The 24,999-nt window shown below is 39.8% G+C and overlaps 1 protein-coding gene across 3 annotated transcripts in view; it reads left to right on the top strand.

The window, feature by feature from the left end:
* Nucleotides 1-954: 954 nt before the first annotated feature.
* The window catches only part of LOC309631235 (uncharacterized protein), a 120,046-nt gene continuing 96,001 nt past the window's right edge, over nucleotides 955-24,999 (top strand). For all 3 annotated transcript variants that reach the window (XR_014246135.1, XR_014246136.1, XM_082397474.1), the window contains exon 1: nucleotides 955-4,083. Coding sequence is in view for 1 of the 3 variants with exons in the window: in XM_082397474.1 (XP_082253600.1) it covers nucleotides 4,032-4,083 (52 nt within the window). In the remaining 2 variants the exon portion in view is untranslated. The remainder of the gene's footprint in view (nucleotides 4,084-24,999) is intronic.

Raw genomic sequence — 24,999 nt, 5'->3', positions numbered from 1 at the left:
TAACACTTTTCAAGTACAGATAATGTTGATTCCAATGTACCGTAACTTTTTTTTTTACAGTGACCCACCACATATATTCTGGCTTGCTCATCAGGGCTGGGCAGTTTCAGTCTGATTGATATTGGACCCGAAGATGCTCGTCCTTAAAATTAGTACAGTGTGGAGGATAAGCCACATTTGACTCAGGGCTCTAAATCTTTGGCCTCTGGGTCTGAATGAAAAAAAAAAAAATACAGCCCAGTAGTAAATATCTTTCTCATTTCTCTCATTTCCAAATGCACAATTATAGAATCGTGAAACTATCAAAACAAACTATGTAGCAATTTAGAATCTACAAATGTATAGGACATGGTTCAGCATGGGTTTTCCTGCTCTGCTATTGGCTGTAATAAACATAGGTAAGTTATTTAACCTGTAGTTCTTATTTATGTATAAATAATAAAATGAGGTCCTTAGAGCTCCTAGAGGAAAAAATGTCACTTATCTACAAGGAGGCTATGAATATTATTTTATTATCATTATTAATATATCTATCAGAGATAATGTTGCTAATGTTGTATGACTAGAAAACCAGTGCTGATTGTTGCTTTAGGATCTTCATGAGGACACTCCGGGTTTGTCTACCAGACCTGCTGCTTGTTAAACAGCCATGAGCATATAGTAAAACCGGACAGTTAGGAGAAGTGTAGTGACAGTCAAGCACATCTGTCAGGGGACCTCTCCCTTTCTCTTCTCCATCCTTTTAGATTTGTAGTGGAGAGGCTGGTGGACTCTTCCTCTGGGCTCTGCACCTTTCCTAACCTCCTGCCTGCAGGTTCTCTGCTCTGCTGGTTTCGGGCAACTGCACCATCATCCTCTAACTTCAGTCTTGCATCCCTGCTTACACTTGCTCCTCAGCATCACAGTTTCTTCTTTCTAGTCTAAGTCTCTTTTTTTGGCCCATCCTATTCAGTAGAGATTCTTAAAGGTATCAGGGCCTAATTTATCTGCCCTATTTTTTTGTTTTAACACCTTGTTATATCTTAAGTAGTTATTAAGGTGTTACGTTCCTATAGACATAAGAGAAGAAAACGCTTGATCATGAGGACTACCAGTCTTTTCTTGGTAAACTCTTTTTGTATAATATAGCAAGATGCAAAGAATGATTTCTTGGTCAGTTACACATCAAAACAATAAAAAAGAAGTCTACATGGATCCAGATACTATCTTCTACCAAGGCTCCTCTTCTGACGCCTACCACCACATTAGTCTGTATGCTGATATTTGCCAGCATGGGACTGTTTACTTCTTAATATTTATGAGCAGAGTATTACATCCAGGAATAATATCTTCTCAGACTTGAACTTAGAATAGTCATTCTCAGTCATCATTTATTCAACAAGTATGTGCCAGGCAGTGTTCTAGGTGCTTGGGATAAATCAGTCAACAAAACAGAACCACCCCCTCCAAAAAAAAAAAAAAAAAAAATCTCTGCCCTCATGGGGCTTGTTTTTCATGTAAAATGTTTATGTAAAAACACAGGTGAGTTTCTATACCTGCTTGCATCCTCCAGATATTCCTGCATTTTGCCCTTGGGTGCAGTAGTTTGTCTTGCATAGGAAATAGCGTTCCTCCCAACACAGTGAAAGTTATGTCACAGGCTGACTTTTCAAACAGGATGAGATTGGCAGGCTTCTCTTGAAGCCTGTGAGAGACTTTTGCATGCTTCTCCAGAGTACCAGTGTGACACACTTTTCAACTGGAGCAGGGTTGTGCCACCGGTTGTGAAATGCTGTAATCCCAGCTCAGGTTTGCACAAGCAATGTGTGGTCAGTGTTAGCCAGAACCACTATGCAGAGCTTTCATTTATTTTTTTGACAAGACAGAGTTCAAAAACAGTTAAATAAAACAAAGTTCACTGCAACATTTCCAAAAGTAGTAACTACTATTTGACTATTTTCAGTGGTAAGAATAAGAAGTTTAAGAGTAGGCTTTAGATAAAGCATGGAGAATTGTCACTGTTTAGGAGATTTGGAAGGTAAATAATTATGCTTGGATTAAAAGAAAGCTAATTCATTTTGCTGTGCAGTAGAAGCTGACACAACATTGTAGAGCAACTATACTCCGATAAAATTTTAAAAAAATAAAAGAAGACTATTAACACACACAGGATGTGGATCAAAATGGATTGTGTGTGTGTGTGTGTGTGTGTGTGTGTGTGTGTGTGTGTATCTTAGGGAATAGAAGAAATGTGATTTGTGAGTTGGGGAAATGTAAGGTATCCCCTGGCTTCAGAACTGGTAATCTCTCATATGCTTCGTAAATGCACAAGATGCTCCCTGGGCTGGATTTGAAAACCTCTGAATTTGCTGAAACAGCTGTAAAATCACTTGGAGACAGTTTACAGTTGACTGCAGATCAGAGGAGGCTCCTACATGTCGTTCGTCCTAGCAGGCACGGGGAATGTATTGAACTTGTGAAATGTGCCTTTGATAACCCGTTAACAAACTCTGCCTGGATTACAACCTCCAACCTTCCAAACTCCCATTTTCCCTTTTTACCCCCATATTAGGGATGGTTAAAATCCTCAGCCCTGGGAGTGTGGAGGAGGCTGTCTTCATCACAGGCTGTGGTAACCTGTTGAGTGCACCTGGGCTGTGTTCTTGGCTAGACCCCCACATACCCAGTCTGGACCTCAGAACTGATTTCTGTCAGCTCTGGTGTGCCTGAAAAATTTCTTTCAAGGCAGTTTCCTCTTCCAACATATCCCAGGGGAATTTCCCCTAGGGGGTGTGAGGCAACATTAGATTGTGACTGTGATAAGATATTCCCATGTTGGAAGAGTTTTGTATGACAAGCAGCATGTTACATCTGTTGTTTTCCTGATATAGGGTGTATTTCACGCGGAATGATATTGGAACACAACCCAGGACTCTGTCTTAACTCCCCTGCAGTCTTGTACTTCCCCCTCCTCAGTGATGGCAGACCCCGAAACACATAGTGACGGATGGTAGCCTGTCTGTGAAGTGTGCCAGATGCAGTGCATTTGCTTTCCGACTCTGGAGAATTGTGTTTCATTTTGGGCATCATATTTTTTGAAGGGATGTTGACAAACTGGAACTCAGCCACCAGCAAACTTTTTTGGAACAAGGTCGGAGAGAAAATAATTACATTCATGTCTGCATAACTGGTACCTGAGCAATAGAGGACTCCAAGGATGGTGAAGAGTCAGCAAAGTGCAATGAGAAACCGTTTTAAAAGAACTGGAGGTGTTCAGCCTAGCGGGATCCATTATTTATTTATTATTTGCAGGGGGTGGTGGCCGTGAGCCAAATGTTTGAACGGCTGTCATGTGAAAATGCAAATTATTTTTTCTTTCTCCATGTAGTTCCAGTCAGCAGAACTAGACTCAGTATGTGGGATTCATGGGTAAAAAGATTTTTATTCTATGTAAGGAAGATCGTTCTGCTTATTAGAGTTGTGCAGTGATGGAATATATATGTGCAAACAAAAGATATAAGATCTTGTAAAGAGAATCCCTATACTGAATAAGTAGTCAGGTCAGATTTGTGAAGATTTCTTCCAATTCAAATATTCTATAATTTTCTGAATTAGGAGTTTCTTGTTCAATTTTCATTTTGACAGAGGATTGATAAAGGCTTGAAAGACTTTTTTTTCCCTTCCTATGTCCCCTAATAGCATAAGACAATTGAGCCAACTAAGCTATTCCATGGCTTTAACAAAATTGGTCTTACATCTCTTTGTTTTTGTTGTTTTTTTTTGAGTTATTTTCCCTTTTGAAGCCTATAATCCTGTATTAAGGAAAACTTACAACATCAACTAAGTATCCATGGATCCTCATTGTAGCCTGGACAACCTCCTAAGATTTTAAATGAACTTTGGTATCTTGTTACTTCCTTGCCTGTAGAGCTAACTTGTGGGTTTTGCCCACCCAGTATCCGTTCCCATTCCCTCTCATTTTCCACGCCCCCACTGCATGCAGTCTTGGTATTTCCCTCAATCAAAGCTCCCTGCCTTTTCTAGGCTAAGGCATGGGGGACCGACTCACACGTAGCCAATCAGACTCTCTTGGGAATTTGAGTGGTGAGTACCATGACACAGGGACTGAGAGTGGTTGGAGCTGGCGGTCTCACTGCAGCTCACTGTGAAGGTCAGGTCTTTTAGTTCTGGTTTCCTGGATCTACATGCAGTTGGCAGCTTGATCTCACAGTTGTTTGTTAGGTAGCCATATTGCTTGATTGTTAAACGAGGAATTGATATCAAGATTCGGAGTGTTTCCTTGTTTCCAGTGAGAAGGGAAAATGATACATACGCAGTGTGTACAATTAAGCATCTTTCGGGGAGAGGCTTCCATGGGCTTGTTTAACCAGAGGCCTTAGGGTGTGAGAATTCCTGCTTCCTGAAGTGCTGGAAAGTTAAGGTCAAATGCTGGATCTGTTTCAAGTTCTGAGACAATACCAGCCGATTTCAAAGCTGGTGTTTGTGTGTGAGTGTAGATGTGTGTGTACAGAACTGGAGAGGAAAAGCAGCCTCTAAAACTTTGCTTTGAAAGATGCCAAAACACTGGGAAAGATCTGTGTGTTTGGATGAAACCTGTCTCTTGTAAATACAAGACGCAGGGAAGCCTGACTCCTCTTGCCCTGCTTGTGAACTTTTGTTCACATTAAGCAATTTCCCTCACCTTGGCTGTTGAACTTCCCTTTGTACTGAAATTCATGAGTACAGTGACCTGGCAAGAAAATGGTAGAAAGAAAGGGTGTGTTGGACTAGATTGCATTTTTCCTGAACACTGAAATATCAGGATGTATGGAACATGAGTCATCACTTTCTGCTGGAAACTTTTATGACCTTTACAGAGTAGGTCAAATTCCTCCCAAGCTGTGCTTCTTCACACCCCAGCGCATGACAGTAAAAGGGCAAATCCTAGGGAGGCAGAAGCATATTCATATTTTTTTCTTGCAATCTGTTACACATTATTTTTTTTTGACACACTTTGCTTCACATGATGGTACTAATGGTCAAGTGTGATGGGAGATCTGCCTGGTCTGCCTTTTATGAGTGTTCTAACTCAGGTGGGGTAACCTGGAGCCCTGCTAAACTTAGGATGGTGGTAAAGGGGAGGAGGGTCTCTTTGAGGACTTGGGAAAATCATTGTAGGGGAGGCCCCTGAGGGAAAAGCCACATTCCATACTGTGAATCCCAGCCTTTCAGCAAACTAGAACTTGATTTGATAAACTACAACAAACAGGCAAAAGTACTGCAACAGTGTTCTGGTCAAGGGCCATTTTGAAGAGGGCCACTTAGTTCTGTTTCTCTGTCAGTTCTGAGGGCATCACAGTTTGATCAATGACGTCAATAGAGAAGAATCTGAACTCTCAAGAAGAGTTTATGTTGCATATACGGTACTTTTAAGAATCTGGGAATTGGGGTGTGGTGTAAGGGAGCAGGCTGGGAAAATGCCCTGAAAAATTAAGTTTGAGTAGAAAAACTTGGTCATGGAAGAGCCCCCAACTATGTCAACCCCCATTTTTTTATTCTACAGGAATACTTCATCTTTCTAAAATCATTTAGAAATGCAGAAATCTACACAGTGGATTTTTCTTATCTAAAACATACCTTTAAGGCTTCTGACCACTTTTTACTTTAATCTTTTTAAAATGAATTACACACTTCTTTGCTTTCTTAAAAGATTTAGTTAAGATAATATAGCATTTCCATTTTTCTGTTTACTGTCAGATGCTTGGCTGTCACTTCTTACGGCTGCCATTCCTGCCTCTAATGGACTTTCTCCCCATGACTAATTTGCTGCTTTTAAATGGCAATGGCTAAAAATTCAACATGGATAAGCTTAGAAATGTTGATGATATATGTCTTTGAATGGGAGAGAAGAAACTCTCAAGTCAAGAGTATGAACTTTAACGAAATGAGTTTGGTGACATGCATTGTCTCATCTTGGAGACCTTTGCAGACATTTCCCAGAGGACCTTTTTTGTCCATCTTTGGTTCTCAGTGGTGTCTTAGATGTTTGCAGTTACCAGATAAGTGACCCTCAGATAAGTAGGGACTTTTCTTCAAAGGTTAGAAAAAGAATCAAAGATACCTATCACCCAATTGGGAGCTGGGGTCAGCTGCAGAGTATGTGGCAAAGTCATTTAAATTCAACAGCTTGATCGCTGTTCCCATGCTGACTTTCTCTGAGTGAATGCAGAGGAGTCTTCCACAGTGAAGATGCTGTGCCAGCATGAGGAGAAGCAGCAGACAGCTCCTAAGGATGCTACACATTGGGGACAGGCTGGAAGGGCAGTGTTTGGAAGTAACAGACAAAATGGGGAGGAGCCTTCTGCAGAGGGTGGCTGACAGACTCTGTGACCATGACCGAGGGTAGCGCTCTGGGTTTTTAATTGAGCCATCTATAAAACTGAGTGACCTGTTCTTTGGGGCTGTATTTATCAAGAACTCAAATGCCCTGTCTTAGAGCATCTAGGAGCTTGGAAAAAGCACCCCCCCCCAATACTTTTATTTTAGACTAAGCAACCTAAGCGGATGAGAACAAGGCTGTGCCCTAGGATGAGCTGGCCAAGAGCCCAGAGTCTGTGACTCCAGAGCCATTGCTATTTTTTCTTATACCATAATGCTTTTACATGTAAAATGTTGTGAATGCAACCAAAGATCTTCCACTAGAAGCAAACCTATTACCAGTTTCTGGATATAAAAATCCTGATGCTAAGGTTAGGTGATTTTTCACACTTAAGCAAAAGATGGCAATTGATCCTCTGTGGTAAATGGTCAAATGATTTAGAAAAGTTGTTTTTATATTTTTTATCTATCAGTAGATGGCAGGAGATACCATCAAATTAAGATTTAAAGAGGAAAGAAAATGATAGAATTCAGTCTTTGTTCCTTGTATTACCTGGAAAAACTGGTATCTAGGGTAGTCAGTGTGCTGTTATGCAGTACCTAGGGAGACAGTATTTCTGAATATGGATTTGAGTTCAGTTATTAGTTTCCTGATTAATCGGGCAAGATTACAGTTGCTTTAAAACAATAGTCAAATGCTGGAACTAAACTGACTCTCTTTTGAAGAGACACCAGGAGAAATGATTCATCACTCATGTTGCTAAGATTAATTGGGCATTATAATTGTGTTAAGTGGATTCACACACCATGTAAAAATCTAGGAGCTTTTCCTATTTTCTTCCTTCCTTCCTTCCTCCCTTCTTTCTTTTCTTTTCTTTTCTTTTCTTTTCTTTCTTTCTTTCTTTCTTTCTTTCTTTCTTTCTTTCTTTCTTTCTTTCTTTCTTTCTTTCTTTCTCTTTCCTTCCTTCCTTTCTTTTCTTTCCTTCTCTCTTTTCTTCCTTCCTTCCTTCAAGCAGAGAAGAGAGAAAATAGAGCTAGTTACCTTCAATGTGAGTTAGGGAAATCCAGCATCCTAACTGGCTTTATCTAAGATTATGGGGATAGAGCATCACAGTTAAAACAATACTAACTAAACATAGGGATGTTTTCCACATGCCTTAATGGACTCTGGTTCCATGAGCTGATGATTTTCATGGTCATTTTCATCAAGATTAAATTTGATTTTACTTATCAGTTTTTCTGAAGTGCAGACTTCTCTTAGAAGTACTGGACCCATTTTCCCCTTATTTGGAGATTACAGAAAGTTGAAGTACTGTGGAATTTCCAAGAATTGAAATTGTCAGTCTTCATGTTGTTCCTTTTTTATCTACTTGCCACCACTTAACAATGATATGATTCTTCTCTATGATACAAGCATTTGAACCAGCTACTTTATTATTATTTTTCCACTCTTTCCCCATTTGAATTTCTCAGAGAATTTTTAGAAAAATCCTCAATCGTTTATTGGCTTTTTTTCTTTCTTTGACAACAACTTAAAACCATCTGTAGGTTAGGAAAGCCAAGTGTAAGAGCATTCACATGGGGATCACTTCCATCACTAGTCTTTGTTAATGCGGAGCTAGAAGTCATCATGGGTGTGGCCCAAATGGCTCCCCAGGTTGGGAGCATTCAATCCTGGAAGACAGAAATGGAACTAGATTTGCTTTCAAGAGAGCCCTACTACTTTTCCTTATAAATATCTCTACTAGGAAAAATCTTTTAATGAAAGATACATTATGTCCTCCTTTAAAAAAAAATCCAAACTGTGACCAGTACCAAAATATCTTGTCAAGGACTATAACAAATGATCTGCCCAGTCTCTGTGGTCTGTCGCCTGAAATTCCCACACTTGTCAATCAGTGTTACCAAGCTCAGTACTGTGCTGTTGCACTGTTGGGTCAGGGTATGGTACCTCTAGGTGGGGCATGGAGTAGCCTGAAGACCCTTTTTACAGAGATTTTTAAATTTATTATATGCTGTAAATTTAATATTCTATTCTATTTTTCAGGAACACTCCTTCCACTCTTTAAAGTGATGATAAATTACATGTCCACACTATTTACTGGTTGTCTGCTTCTCCTCACTTCCCTTTCAGATGACTCTACCTTCCTGTTTTGTGTGTACCATTATCTCTGAGCTCAGCTGCTAAGGATGCCTGTTATATATCATCATATTCTCCCCCGTATAAACTTGTTTACAACAAAGGATCTTATAACTTATTTCACGTAATAAGTTACAAATGAATAATAAACATCATATAAAGTACTAACTCTCTTAAATGTATGCTGATTTTAATAGAAAAAAAAAAACTTTAAAGCCAAAAAAATACATCTCTAATCAGATAATTGTGAGGCACTATGGAGAGTCTGAGACTTTACCCTACTTGTACGCAATCAAGTTCGCCTGTCATAGTTTCATGGATGCTGGCAGAAGATATAAGACTCCTGGGTCAGAATTAAAGGACAATTTATTACTCTCAGTGATATTAGTAACCAGATATTGGCCTAATTCTCACAGGGTGGTGCGAAGAGGGCTAGGTGACGGTAGCACATGCAGTGATTTGTATTACAGGAAGGGAATCCATAAGTTAGTGAACCTGAATCTTTTATAATGGGCAGTAAGCCTGTCTGGCCTTTGCTGTGGAGAGAGATACTATCTATTCCAAGGCTGTTCACTACACAAACACACCGGAGAAGATAGTCAAGAATAAAGAAATGCAGAAACATGAGAGACCCATGGAGATTTGTCTCCCAACGGTAGTTGCAGATCAGTAAAAGGACTGGGAGAAGTCATTTGGGGAATCTGTTTTTGGCAAATTTTAAGTCTTACTAGAGGCAAACATGTACCTTGCTTATGCATGGGTCTGACTTCAGTTTTCTAAATTATCCCAGAAAACTGGTCTTCCTACTTTAAGTACAAGTATACCTCGGAGATATTGCAGGTTCAGTTCTGGACAACCACAATAAAATATCACGGTAAAGCGAGTCACACAAATTTTTTGTTTTCCCAGTACATATTAAAGAATTATTATTGGGCTAAAGTGTCTAATTTTATTTTTAAGTTTCTTGATTGCTTTTGCCCGATTGCTTTCAAGAAAGATTACATCAATGTATACATACACATGACAGTCTTCGAGATTGCTTTTCTCCCCACATAGTCATCACAGTTGAGTGTTTTACTTTAAAGAATATTTTAATGAAATAGTTGAAAAATATATTTTTTACTTAGTATGTCTGATTGTTAGTGAGGAGGAAATATTTTATTTTATGTTAATTGGTTACTTAAATTTGTTTTTATGAATCATTTATTTGTGTTCTTTGCTCATTAATCTGGTAATATTTTAGTATTTTTCTTACTAAGGAAGAAACCTTCCATGTAACATTTTGTGTACTAGAATTTTGTCAGATATTTCCCCGATATATTATTTTTTAATGTGCTAAAATTATTTTTAGACATTTGGAAATTAAAACTAATCTAGTAAAATAATTAACCATTATCCATATGATTTATTCTATTGCTTAGATATACTTATCCACTCAGGATCTTAAATATTTACTATGGTTTTTTTCAGGTATTTTATGTTTTACTTGTACATTTTATTTTTTAAATTAATACTTCTGAGTACATTTTGATATATGATATTGGCAAGGACATTTCCTTCCCTGAAATTTAAGCCAGTTTCCCCAACAGTGAGTGAGCTATATTTCTTACTCAATTATTTGTGGTGCTTTCTTGACCGTGTACTAAATGTAAAATTGTAGGGTGTCTATAAAATTTAGTGTTGGAAGTATATTCTTCTCTCCCCTCACAAATGTGTTGTTGAATGACAGTCTTGTTTTGGATACAGGCTACATCTTATTGTTGCTTGTCTCGTGAGGACTGGCATAGATATATTAGAAATATTTTATTTCATGTATTCATAAGAACAATTAAAATGACCTAAGACTCATTATAACTCCAACATATGTTCTAAGTTCAACAAAAGTATTTTCCAAAATTTAAGAAAATATTTAAATGGTAAAATATATCATAAGTTTTTCATCAGTTTTGCATTTTGAATTTTTTGAATTTTTGAGAAGTGAAAACAAACCGTATTCTTCTAGTGTGAAGTAACCTGCTTTAAAACTCAGTTGCTACCCATTTAGAGAAGAAAATTGCTCCTCAGGTGGTATAAGACTTTTTTTTTTTTTCTATTGTGGTGGAGGTCGGGAGGATTCCTTGAGAAATAGTTTACATTCTTTGGTGAGGAGGAATAGAAAAGTATGAAAGATTGAACATTTTCCTTTTTTTTTCTTTAGAGCCACATAATAATAGGCAAAGCCAGGTTTTATGGAAAATCAATGGAAGTGAGTTATTCTGACAGAAATTTTTCATCCTTCACTGATTATGTGATGCTCCAGATAATAAATACTTTAAGTCAGTACATGTTGGTAACTTATTAGGCAGTATGAAATAATGAAAACAATACAAAAGTCTGGAGATGAAAATACTTAGACTGGTGAAACAGCAAGTCTATATAACTATTAGGTACTATCTAGAGTTTTAAAATTATAGGTTAGTGGACCAGAAGAACATGGTTAGTAAAAGAACTGGGCATTTTCCATTTCTTTTAAAATTGCCTCCCTCTATATTTTTCTACAAGTGTTATCCTTTTACCCAAAAAGAAAAAAAACTCAGAAAAACATCTTTTGTTACAAGTCTGGGGATGTAGTTTTCTTTCTATTTTATTTCTGTTTTCCTCCAAATCAGACAATGCATTCACATCTCTAAGTTCAGAAGTTATTCATAAGGATCAATGCAAAAATTACATTCTTCACAGAATATAGAAATACTAGGGTCCATGAAACTTACTTTCAATAAATTCAAGCTATTATTTGTTTCACGCTAGTGCGTCACCAGCTATTGAAATCCATGTTGGAGAAACACAGCTGCTTCAGAGATGCTTGTGGTAGAAGAGTAGTGTGTGCTCTGATCTTGTAAGAACTTAAGGGGGCCCCAGGCAAATCAGTATGCATCTCAGAGAGAAGAGAGTCCAGGTAGAGTGGAGTCAAGCACGGACTCTAGACCCAGTTGCCAGTCCCATCCTGGCTCTGCCACTCAGCTTAAAACTTTGTATAAGCCACTTAACTTCTCTCTTTTAGTTTCCACGTTTGTAAGTTGGATATTGTTATGAGGGTTAAATGAGCTAATCTATGTAATGCACTTCGAACAGAGACTGGCACAGACTAAGAACTTGATGTAAATGTTTGTTAAATAAACAAAATAAACTTCTTGGGTAGGACATGAAGGCAGGAGAGAGAGAACCAGGCATAGGGAGTTTCCATGAGCTTGTTTGTCTGAAATGGAGGATCCTGGGCTGGGGTAAGTGGAGAAAATGGGTCTTGAGATGATTCTGCAGTCCACAATCAAAGTTTACATTCACTTCACAGAGTGGGATGAAGGCTGTTATCCAAGTGAAGCGCCCATTTCTGTGTGCAGAATGTGGGTGAGAAGGAAGACGGAAAGCTGAGGGACAGCAAGAGAGAGACCGTGCAAGGCTTCCTCCTTTGTTTTTCCGTTTACACCTGTGACTGCTTATGTGTTTCTGTCACTTCAGATTCCTTTTGAAAATAGGTGAGCTATAAATTTACTTATTTAATAAGGTAAAAAGGAAGTACAAGTAATAAATAATTAAAAATAAGTAAGTCCTGGGCAAGGAGGTCATCGTCGGGCTGAAGAAGTGGATTTAGGGCTCTTGGGGTGACACTAATACATAGGTCGTATACTGACTAAGTGGAGAAGAGGCAACATACACATTATGTTGAGTAACTGAACTCAAGAAAAGGTAGTTATGACTAATCTACAGTAATAAGTGTGAAGATTTTGAATTTACTTTTAAGTAGAGAGGTCCTCAAAATAGTGGGCAATGTGGGATTGGATTAAGCAGAGAGAAAAGGAGAGGAGAGAACATGGAGAGCTATTTTAACATTGGGGCGGCTTTGCCCTTTGCCACAGACGTCCAGAGATGCGGTGACTACAGTCTGTCACCTAAAAGGAACCATTGATGGAAATACCGTCTTCAGTGATAACTCTTGGTAGCAGTGAAAGTATGGTTTTAAATTAAATTTGAAAATTTCCTCAAAGCTGCTTCTTCAAAGACAAATGACCCTCTTACGATATGTCTAGTTAAATAAAATAATGGATGGGAACGGCTTTGGAAAACATTAACGTGCTATATAAATGTAAGGTGTTATCATCATGTACTCTGTGTTAGAAAACATGCCGTAAAAAGAGATTATTTTTGTGGACTAAACAGTCAAATATGGGCTGCATGACAGCACTGTGAAGTAGAGTCATAATTGATAAATGACTGTGTCCAGAGAGGGTTGATTAATGTGCAGATGCTAACCTTGAAGAACACTGCCGGTGTAACACTACAGGGTTTTCTTGTTTTGTTTTCTTTCTCTGGCCCTTTCTTGTATAAACTATTTTTCAGTGAGTTAAAGGCATACTTATCAAACTTAACGATAAGTCTGCTATGTGGAAGGTAGCTCATATACATCAACCATAGGAAGTATACTGCTGGATGAATAAACCAAGCTTCAGATAGCTAATAGCTTGCCCAAGACCACTCATATAATGGTAGATAGTATTATATTATAACTTTGAGTTAGAATAATAACTTGCCCAGTAGTAGAACTGAGATTTGAAACTAGGCAATATGGAGCCAGAGAATGTACACCTAAGCCACTTTGCTTCATTATTCATTCACTTATTTAACAAACACAAAGTGTTTATACTTACACCAGGGATTGATCTGAGCCTCATACAAATGTTACTCACTTAATCCTCATAACAATCTTATGAAGTAGATTATTTTCATTTTATAGCTTAGAAACTGAGGCACAAGCAAGTTAAGTAACCTGCCCAAGGGCACACAGCTAAGTGAGTGGATTCAAACCCAGGCAATTTGGTTGGGGAATCCATGCCTCTGACCCCAGGACATGCTACCCCTGCTCTATGCTAAACTGCTTTCAACACTGTGCCCAACTTCACACAGCCAGATCTGAGGTGAGCGTGCCCGCTCCTTAAACCTGGGAACCAGAAATTCTTTGAGGTTTACAACGGGAGCAGTGAGCATTTATGATTCAGCTGATTCTCTTTTGACCTACCTTGGAGCATCCATACCTGAAGGCATCTTTTGTGATGCCACCAATTCAATCCTAGACTCTTAAATCCTTGTCTGTGGTTTTCAGTGCCAGACAGCATTTCCTCCTGCATAAAATACATCCTTATTCTCATTACATCTCCTCATAAAACTTTCATCAATTTGAAAATTGTAAAATGCATTCCTTTTTATGCAGACATTTAATCTATGGTAAAATGACAATTGAGCAATATATCCTCCTGCATACTCAAATACCATCCCAACTCTGCAGTTTGAAAATAAATTGACAATCTTAAAATTGGCATGGGTTTTAAGGAAATGAAATACTCTGAACTACAGACTTTTGAGAATGTTTATCTGCGAAACGAACTACAGGAAACGCTTTGGCTTGATCAACAGATTCTACTTAAGAGAGGTTTCAGGTAGAACTACCAGGCTAGCAAATCTGATATGAACATATCTGTGGGCCAAATGCTGAGTTTCCTTCTTATGTGCATGGATGAAGCCAGAACTTTCAACCTCTCAACCTCTCACTTTCAGAAGGAGTGAAGTTTAAAATATAAAGGTGTTGTTTTTGCTTCACACCCAAATGTCAGAGCAAGATATTCTGATTTCTCTTGATTGGCTCCAGGTGATGTTAAGTGGCATGCAGGAAATTATCAAAATCAGTCTATCTTCAAAGGTTTTCTTTGAAATTACAGGATCTGAATCAAAATGTAAAATAAAATTATTTTTATTCTAAGTTCCCTTCCATCATTTTTCATAGCTCTCACTCTACCAAGGAGCAAGTAAAATAGCATCTTTTTTTTTTTTTTGCCCTCTAGAAAGGTTATTGTTAGAGCTTTAATATTTTCCAAAGAAATACAGTGTTTCTTAAACAATTTGACTCTTGCTTACTGGGTTTCTAAAGGGTTTAATTACTAGCTTTCTCAAGGGTTAAGAAAGAAAAATTTCCCCACATCAGCTCATCAGCATAGTGACTTACATATTAACAATAAAATGCAGAGCATGAATCATAAAGAATCCAGCTGACACTGGGAACAGTAATACACGACCAACCGTAATTGTTAAAAAGTCTAGATATTCAAATACTGTCATCAGAGAACTTCTAAGCACCCTGAAAGAGCAAGGGTCCTGATCAAAATCCAAATCTAATAGAAAGTGGCATATTCTAGAAAGCAAAATGAAATACAGAGTAATTAAAAATATAATTTTGAAAGTATTCCTTTTTTTAAAAATAAATTTATTTGTTTATTTTATTTTTGGCTGCATTGGGTCTTCATTGCGGTGCGCAGGCTTCTCATTGCAGTGGCTTCCTTTGCTGCGGAGTATGGGCTCTAGGTGCGCGGGCTTCAGTAGTTGTGGCATGCGGGCTCAGCAGTTGTGGCTCGCGGGCTCTAGAGTGCAGGCTCAGTAGTTGCGGCGCACGGGCTTTGTTGCCCCGCAGCATGTGGGATCTTCTCAGACCAGGGCTCGAACCTGCATTCCCTGCATTGGCAGGCGGACTCTTAACCACTGCACCACCAGGGAAGTCCTGAAAATACTCTTGAATGTCTTGTTACGTGATATGTGATTGGCCGACTGACAGTATTAACTTTTACCTACGAGTTTCTTAGAAATGCAGAAGCTTAAGCCACACCTCAGATCCTCTGAACCAGAATCGCCAGGTGATTCATATGTATATTAAAGCTTGGAAAATCATTTAAAGTGTTTTTGAGGATGGAATTATGTGAATAATTACTGTTTTTAAAAAACAACATAACATACCAAGAGATAGTGGTCACCCTTATTTTACAGGGGGGCCACCATTTCATAATGGGAAAAATCCTCGTACTCTATTGCTCTGGAAAGATAATGACTGATACAGAAATATTTTTCCTGGAGGAGCAAAAGCAGTTCTAAGGGAAGGAATATCACTCACCAATTTCAGTAACAACAAATGCCAGCTTGACCTGCATTGTTATTTCTGACGCATCACCTTGCATTTCTCGTCACATTATGCTGGTGGATTCTTTTCCTTCCTTTTTTATTTTTGGGTCAGGGAAGGAAACTGAGCTAGAGGTTGCCGCAGGCGTTTGGAAACATGGTCCTCCTTGTCTGTTCCGTTCGATCTGAGGTATCTGCTGCAACAGCTTTTTCCTGGGTGATTGTAAGAGACTGTGGAGATACCTGAGCCATCAAGGCAGCACCTCTCCCATGACATGATAACTTGTGTTAATAATAAACTAAAGCTGTGATAGGAGATGTGGGAAAAATAGAAATCAGAGTGGTGCCCTGAAGGGGTCAGGGAGCAAGTGTGGGAGCTGGGACTAAGCGAGGAGAGCTGTATCCCTAAGTCACGTGGGAGGATGAAGAGCCAACAGATCTTTCCGCAGCACTAGTTATGGGGAGCAAAGAGCCATCAGTCACTCCCTGCTCCTTCTTGGCTGCCTGACAGCAGGGATAGCACCTGCTACCACACATTTCTTGATCTATAGTCTTGGAGAAGGTTTATGCTGAATTTACTAGGAAAGGAGATGTGGCTGTGAGACACAAAGACCACATTATTACTTTTTTTTTTTAATCCAATATATCTATCTATTTATTTATTTATTTATGGCTGTGTTGGGTATTCGTTTCTGTGCGAGGGCTTTCTCTAGCTGCGGGAAGCGGGGGCCACTCTTCATTGCGGTGCGCGGGCCTCTCACTATCGCAGCCTCTCTTGTTGCGGAGCACAGGCTCCAGACGCGCAGGCTCAGTAATCGTGGCTCATGGGCCCAGTTGCTCTGTGGCATGTGGGATCTTCCCAGACCAGGGCTCGAACCCGTGTCCCCTGCATTGGCAGGCAGATTCTCAACAACTGCGCCACCAGGGAAGCCCCGCATTACTACTTTTAATAGTTTACATTAGCTGGAGGATTAAAGGGGTGCAGGTGGCTTTTTAACCTAGGAAGCATTTAGGCTGTGAATAGAGAGAACTGCAGTTACAAGGCCCTGGGTGAGAAAGTCCACCGCGACAGTGTCATTGACTCGCTCACATTGCAGGCTCACTCCTCCTCCGCTTGGAGAGGTTGATGTTATAACTAGGACTTCTGAGTAATTCCAGCTAACTTTGCTATTTGTATGTTTTGAACGATATGATTTTCTGTCAGGGTCAAAATAAACTTGCAACTGTATAGCTAAACTTTTGTAAAGGAGGAGGGAAAATTTTAATCCAGTTAGACTAGGAATAAGCACCCTACTAATGCTATTTTCCACTTTTTCTTGCCCTGCCAACATTCACATTCACAAGGTGCTCCTCTTCCATGTCACTGTCATTTCTTGTCTCACTGTTGCTCTGGTCTTCTAATTGGTCTCTTGGATTCCATCCTTACCACCCCTGTCTATCCTCCCTATAGCAGCCATTGTACTCACCCCAAAATGTCAGGTGGGTCATGCCGGTGCTCTGTTGTAAGCCCTCCAGCGTCTTCCCATCCCACCCAGAGGAAAACCTGAAGTCCTAACTCTGGTAGACAAGCCCTGAGGATGTGGCCGGCCACCACCCACACTCTGTGCCATCTCTCTGACATCACCTCCTGCCTCCTTCTCCATCGCCCAGCTACCCTGGCCTTTTCTGTCCTCAACCACACACTACACTGGGTATGTCTCACCTCAGGCTCTCTGCCTGGATTATAATTCCCCAAAATAGGTACTTAAACTTATCCTTCACTTTAGGTTTCTGCTCAAGAGTTACCTTATCTGAGAAATTCCCCTCAACAACTTATATAATCCCTATTTTCCAGTACTTGTATACTTGAAAAACATCTGATGCATTATATAGCTGCCTTTTTCAATATATCTCTTCCCCAACTAGGAGATAACTCTGTGCAAGCAGAGATTTTGTTTGTTTTGTTCCCTGTTGTCTCCCCAGTGCCCTGAAGAGTGCCATAAAAATAGTAAATATATGCTCAGTTAGTATTTGTGAACGAATGACTTTCAATGCTTGTTTGCATGCCTGGTACTTTGCTCATTTTCTCACTCTACTTGGTTCAGAAGCACTTTTCTACCTTCATGCTTTTGTGTTTCCCTGTTTCTTCCAGTCTGGGGTGTCCTTCTACTCCCCTGTGTCAGCATGTTCAAGTCTTCCTTTTCTTCAAGTACCCTTTCCTCTAGGAAACCTTCCCTCAGTCTGTTCTCAGAGGTGGCAGTGTCTCTCCTCTGATCCACCAGCACTGTCTGCTTCCTTCACTGCACATCTTAGTCCTCTCTGCCCTATATTAGTATGACTCATCTTCTGGAAGCTTTGAAGAGGGGCCATGTCTGGTTTATCCTTACCCCTCTTTCCCCCCAAACTCTACTTGCTGCTTTGTACATAGAAGGCGCTAATGCACATTTGGTCAATCAGTATCACTGAATAGATTTACATTCCTTTAGCAATGTTGATTTGTTGGTGATGCTGTGGTACTTGGATAAGAAATGGTAGCAGAGTGATCTCATAATCCTGTGGTTTCTCTTTTTCCATAATCTGCCCTTGATGACTGGTTGGTTTGGTGTTTTGTGTGTGAGAAGGGTAGAAAGAATTTTGCTATTGGGTCTGGTTGTTTTGCTTTATTTTAATAAGTGCTTGAAAGAGAAACAGTCATACAAGAGACAAAATATTTAATAATCAGAAAATCATATGTTTTGCTCAGCTGACTCACTCCCAGGTTAGATTAGTAACTGGGGAAAAGGTTTCTATTACAGGGAACTCTGTTACCATCTTTCACTGCCTGAAAAATCCTTTTCTCTGCCTTTCTGATGAAAGCCTTCCCTATATCTTAGTGCAGGACTAAGAAGGGAAAATCAAGAGCAGGAAATAGCTATGCTTAGAAAGTTACCTGTTTAAAAATCTGATTTTTCTTAGCATGGATTTTTCCACTCTAAACTGTCAAGATTCTGCATTAGAAGTTCACAGTGTACTTTTTTTGTGAACAACTGCTCTAATTGGGCAAGTTTTGCTGTGGCGACATTAGGGCTCATTAGGCTTCTCTTATCAGAGGTGGAAGCTGTGAGATTTCAACCAAGCAGAGGATTTAGATTCTAAATGAGAAATATAGATTAGCATTTCACATAATGAAATAATGGACTTCAGTGTTACCTTTCTAGTGACTAAAGCAGGAACGTAAATCCATTGTAGGTTTCCTTGTTTAATCAATAAATAAACGGGAGACACAGAAGATTTATTTCTTCTGTGGCAACAAACAGCATCATTTTTCTTAATTATCATTAGGTTTGCCTCTCCTGCTTTCAGATTCTTTGCAAGTAAAAAGCTTCTCTACATTAAGGAAAAGGACATGATATATCTGTTGTGTTTCCTCTCTCATACACCCAGAGAGTTTTGCCTTTTCCATGGCAATCCCTGTATTTCTTAATTAAAATCTAATAAAGTCAAAGGTTTCGCAAGGTTGTCCAGGCTACCTTAAAGACCAGAGGTTTCAGTAGAGGTGGACAAAGATCTAGGCAGCTGTGGGAGAGAAAACAAATAGTTCGAACTTTGGATCCACAGATGGTTATGCCTGCCAACTGTTATGAGCCAATGAATATCTGGCCTGTCATTTGTCATATTTATTGCAGTACATAATGCTGTAATTTCTCATGGCATGGTTATTTATCTTGCTGTGCTCTCTGAGCAGCTAAAATTGCAGCCATGTTGGAGCGTATGTATACTTTGTGGGCTGATCTTTGAAAAGCAGCCATGAAGACTGGCACACGCCTCCCCGTCCAAGGACTAGAGAATGTTGCAAACGCAACTGACTGGCAGATCATGGGAAATTCTGACGACAATTGAAACTATGCTTCCAGACTTGTTCCTGTGTGTTTAGCCACAGAGCCTGAAGGGAGCAGAAGCTCTCCATTTCCTTTACTCCTTCTCAGTGGTGCCAGGCTGGTTTCCTGAAGTGGTGGAGTAGTGAATACTGCCATATCTGGAAGCTTCTCTGGAGTGTGCACAGAGCCCTCCAGTTTTACAGTAGGAAAGTGGGCTCTGGGAAGGAGAAGGTTGAGGGTGGGAGAAAGAAGGCACGAGGGACTCAGTCATTGATTTCTGACAGCCGTCTGCAGGCACCATGATGTCAAAAGGAGCAGCAGGGACACCTGTTGTTACTGGCACCGCCACTGTTGGCAGTGGTGAGTCAGTGAATAGAAGCCACATGATGCCTAGTGACAGAAGGTATGACTCACAGGTGGGCAGAGAGAGTCTTCAAGGTACCATTGCTCACCTGCCACATCTCAGCATCCATGATGAATCATTGGGTCCAAACGGGGCCTTTAGTTGGGACAAATTTTAGTGCACATTGGAGCCTCCATGAATGGCAGATGTGAAAATGTAGGTGCCTCTCATCTGTACAGGATTAGTTGTATTCACTCCCTGAGGTGTGAAACTCACAGTTTGTTATAGGTCACTCTGCAGCTTGTGATAAAGGGGCTATTGGCCACTCAGACCCTGCAGCATATCAAACCTCACTTTAGTCATTGGTTCTGCTTACAATCATTTCAATCAGAAATGTAAACAGTAATTATTCCTAAGAGTCCTGAGACCTCTCTCTTCCTTTCCCTTCAAAGCAGTGACATGGCCTTTAGGTCTTTAGCAGAAGAAAGGAGAGGCAATGATGTCATTATTATTACTATTAGGGTTAATGTTAAAAGGCAGAAGATTAAGATGCCAAAATCCTTAACCCCTGCCTTAACCCTAATAGTCTCATCTCTCACCCCCTTTCAATTGTGGAATACGTGGCGTTCCCTTCTGCCTCAGGACTGCGCAGCCAAGACTCTAATAGGCAAGGTAACTCAGAAGAAAAAGGAGGCTCTGAAAATCGAATTCTGAAAGTTTGCTTCTGAAATATACCTTTCTTCATGAAGAAATAAAAAGAGAGGTAACTGTGGAAGCTCTAAGGCTAACTGAGGACCAACCACTTGGGTTATCTCAGGTCTAAAAGGCTGTGCTCAACAAAAGGAAGAATGAGTGAATGACCTAGTACCACCATGAGAAACACACAGGAACCCTCATGAAGAGAGTCAGACAGGTTAAGACTCAGAAACAACAGAGACTTTTGAAAAATGCCAAAGAGGGCAAGAAGCTTTTAAGGCATCGTCAGCACTTAGTGTTTGGAGTGGTGGTGCAAGGTCAGTGAACAACTTAAAAATCTCTTCTTTCATGTCCTTATTTGCCTCTGTCTCACTGGTTAGGCAGAAGGCTTTTGTGAATAGGAAGGATGGGAGAGGAACTGGTAGGCCAAAATACGGAAAAATCATCAGAGAGCACGGCTTAGATTTTCAGGTCTAGACACCTCTATTTCCTGTGACGACGTGAATCACTACGTCACAGCGCTTGAGGGAGCGGAGCCAATGGGGGAAGTGCTAGCAGCCCTAAACGGGGTAAATGTCTCCGTTTTCAAGAAGGAAGCGTTTTTTCAAGAAGGAAGCGTATATTATTAAACAACGGTTCGGGTACATATAAAAAGGGAAGCACAGTTGGGAATGAGTGCCACAGTCGCAGAGCTAAGAGAATCTAGGAGAGCAGCAGAGACAACACTGAATTTAGTTAAATGTGTTAATGAGAGCAACGTGGATGGTACTATGCAAAAACTTCAGGATGGGCAATCTGTGCACAAAGAACAAAAATCCTTACTGCAAAGCAACGATAGTTGTTTCAGGCCTTGGTGATAGATGGGAGGAGAGATTGTGTTTCTCCTGAAATCCCTCCATGCTGGTCTCTCCTGCCCCCTGAAATACAGCCAGCTTTTAGAAGTCTTTTTTCTAGCGTATGACTCTACCCTTTGTCCTTCCTCCTTTTCATCATTTCTCACACACTAACTTGAACTCATACATTTGGTATAAGGGTTATTTGTATTGGGAAGGCAATTGAATTGTGAAAGATCTGGCTAGCAACTATTTGTTGAAAGGTAGCTGAGAGAAGTTTTGGTAAATGTTTGCTTCTTGGTCACCATGGGCAAGCTAATGGCTCTGATCCTTGGTTTTCTCATCTTGGAAATGGGAACAATAGCTGGGTGGCAGTCAGTGCTTTCTTCTCTCCAGATCCCTGCCCTCTCCTGTGTTTTCTTTGGTCTTTTCGTTGGCTTTCCATTCATTTAATTTTTGGCTTATTACACAGCACATTTTATCAGATTCACAGGATTTTGTTTCTTGACCATTCTAAGTAAATAACAAACTCTCTTAAATCACTGAAATGTGACAAGAAATGAAAATAAAGCAGAAATTCAATCAGAGCATGTTAGGTCTAATTGCTTTTTATACCATTGTAAATAATCTCAAGGTGCCCTCCAGCTTGCTGCATTTCCTCTTTGCAGTTTACACCCCCGCATGGCGTAATTGAAAGACACTGACTGAAAGGGGATGCAGGTTCTAGCAGGAGCTTTGCCACTAATTAGCAATGTGACTTTGGACAAATCTTTTTACATCCTGCCTCTGTTTCATCAGCACAGTAAATGGGTTGACCTATATCTCCCAGGTCCTTTCCAACTCCAGAATTTAAAAGGTCCATGATTTCAAGCCAAAAACTATATTATGGAATGAGGTGACAGCATGTATAAGTGCAAGTTGATTAGGGAAATGGCATAGGATTTATCTTTTAAATTGGCTTTCACAATAATAAATTACTGAGTAAAGATACAGAAAAGAGAGATACCTTTTATGTAAGTGTTCAAGGAAGCATAGCTTATTTCAAACAATGGTTTCTGAAAATAACCTTTCATTCTTTGCCCTTATATTTTTCCTAATGGATGGCATAAAATGGATGCTCATCCTGAATAGTGGCTTTCATTCAATTTTAAGTCACCCCGTCATGTTGTGTACTGCTGATTTCCACGTTAGCTGACATTGCAGGATGTAGCACAATGCAGAGTGAAGAGTTAGAAATGTGACATGGCGTGTCAGAAACAATGCTTGCTTTTTGCAGATCAGTTATCATTTAAAGGCTGGTATTTAGAACCATCTTTAGATAATTCAATAGCTCTGGGTCTCTTGTAGGGAAGATGTCAACCTGAGTTAATTTTTTTGCTTATCAGATATGATGGGACAAGATGACACTAAAACGGTTGAAAGAAACTATCCAGAATGCATATTAAAAAAAAAATCAAGCAAATCTTTAAGGAGCTTAGGAGTTGCTTGGATTGGTACTGCAACATGGGATTCAAAGAAAAGATGATAATTGTCAGAGACCATTGTCCAGTATAAACCTAGATATTTCCCATTGTTATCCTTTGTCCTGATATATCACAGTCTTCTGTGACATCACAGTCTTCTAATTTTGATTGAAGTCAAGTAATGTGAAGGGAAAAGTGTTTTAAAGTGACTAGGGTTTATTCATTTATTTGTTCTCTGAATTGACTCAAGCTCACTAACCTGTAGGTACAATGCCGTCACGTTATCAATAAAGTCCCAAATTTGAGGGGCTCTCACTATCACCTGATCAATACCCGTGCGGTGCTCCCCTGAAGCGGTAATTCCAGGGATTCCCACACATGCCTGAGAGATGCCCAGCCATCACATGCTGCTCTGCTCTCCCTCAGGCACTGCAGCCCCCTGCTGAGCACACCAGGTACAGGCCAGAGCCCTCTCAGCACCCAGACTGAAGGGCAGTCTGTGGCAAAATGAGGGATGAGACCCCTCTCCCACTTTGTGTTGGGATCTGTTGGAGTGGACGAACTTGGCAATGCTGGTGCCTCTGTCCTCTATCCGCATGAAGCTATATGAAATAGGGTGCTGGGGTTTTACCTGGAGCCTCTTCTCCTCCTGAGTGCCAGACAGGGAATGGAAAGAGGTGAATGCCAGCGCCTGGGTCATCTCTTCAGCCAGTCAAATCATTGATTGTTTTGGGGTCATGTTTATTCTCTTACGATGACTTTCTCTGGAAAGTTCATTCCCTGAAGCAAATAAACTTCTGTCAGGTCCTCTTTACCGGTTTGCCTGAGATGTCCGGACAGAGTTTTCTGAAATGCAGTAGCGATGTTGGCTTAAGTTGGGGTCCCTGACACTGTTCATTTAACTAGCATTTCCCGAATGTATTTTATGTGTGAAAGATTTTCTTTCTTCTTATTCCTCTCCTGTCTAAAAAGTTTTTTTTTTTTTCTTTAGAAGATTGGCTTGAATTGAAGAATTGACATTCAGGCCTCCTCTTAACTCCTTTTCGTGAGACCACGAAGCCATTTCCAAATAAAAGACAATTCGTAGAGAAGGGATGTACTTTTGGAATTTGGGTTTCTCCAGCCAGCGCCTTTATATATACAGAAGGCTATTATTAAACAACTTCGATTTAACTGACTGATCAGACATCTTTGTAGAGGAACAAAAATAATTAGAAAAGTGCAGAAGTGTCCAGACTTTCCAGAACAAGCTAAGGATGGATAATGTATAATCTAACTTTCTCCTTAGTGTTTGAGTAGCTCTAAGTCTGTACAAGGAAAGTATGTTTTGGTTGTTTTAGAATTGTCCAGAATTTTAATTGATATTTATCTTATAATCTGAACATTATTTCGGTGACTTATTTTTTATATACACTCTGGTGCAAAATTATTTTAGTGCATTGTGTATAGTCAAGTTTGCATCAATGGAGTATGAAACAATATTTACTCCTGCATGTATGTTGCTATTAAAGTTACCTGCATTAAAAAAGAGCTTTGTACTCACAACTTTTAATAAATTGCATGTTAACATTAATGGACTACAATGTTGATTTAGAAATGGCTAGGCACTGACATATTTTATATAATTGCTTATATAACATTCTCAGTTTCAATAAAGGATGCCTCTTGTCTGTGATCCTACTTTATATGGTAGTCCTTCATATTAATGTCAAAATATTGCTGCCCTTCATGTTCAGAAATGGTAATACTGACAAAGATATGTAGGAATGTATCTACCAGATCAATATGTGATCAATAGTTCACTGCACACAGAGGCACACAGAGTGGGAAATACTGTAACCATGACTGGCAGAGTCTCACATTGTAACTTTGTCTTAAAATTGGGGGTTCCATATACAAATCAGTATATGGACTCCAGTAATCAATCAAGAAATAGTCTAACTGATATATGTGTATGTGCAACACCTTGGTCTTTCATCTTCTCCGGCCTTTGTTCAAAAGGATGTGCTGCCTCTGATTTCTACGGAGTTATGTGGTCGACCCAAAGTGTACTTCTCTCTCGTTTCTTCCATTTATTTTATTTCTGTTTGGTTCTCTATGGAGCTTGGGTTCATCTGTTGTCTCCCAGCACGTCTGACTTAGTCAAGTTGTGTTGGATGGCATTGCCTTTCTACATCGCAGGTCCATGCTTTTGGCAAGACCTACGGTGTCCAGTGTTAACATCCACTATGCACATTTCACAGCCAGGCACTAAGCTGTGTTCTGTGGATACTGAAATGAGTGAGCCTCTTGCAGTTCAGTGAAGGAGGTAGGAGAAGACCTCTGCTGATTTTCCTGCCCAACATATATTCTCCAATAT

Source organism: Balaenoptera borealis (genome assembly GCF_965194805.1).
Source record: "Balaenoptera borealis genome assembly, chromosome: 6".
In the NCBI taxonomy this organism is placed as follows: domain Eukaryota; kingdom Metazoa; phylum Chordata; class Mammalia; order Artiodactyla; family Balaenopteridae; genus Balaenoptera; species Balaenoptera borealis.
Note: the sequence above shows the minus strand (reverse complement) of the source record. Positions and strands in the feature narration are given on the sequence as shown.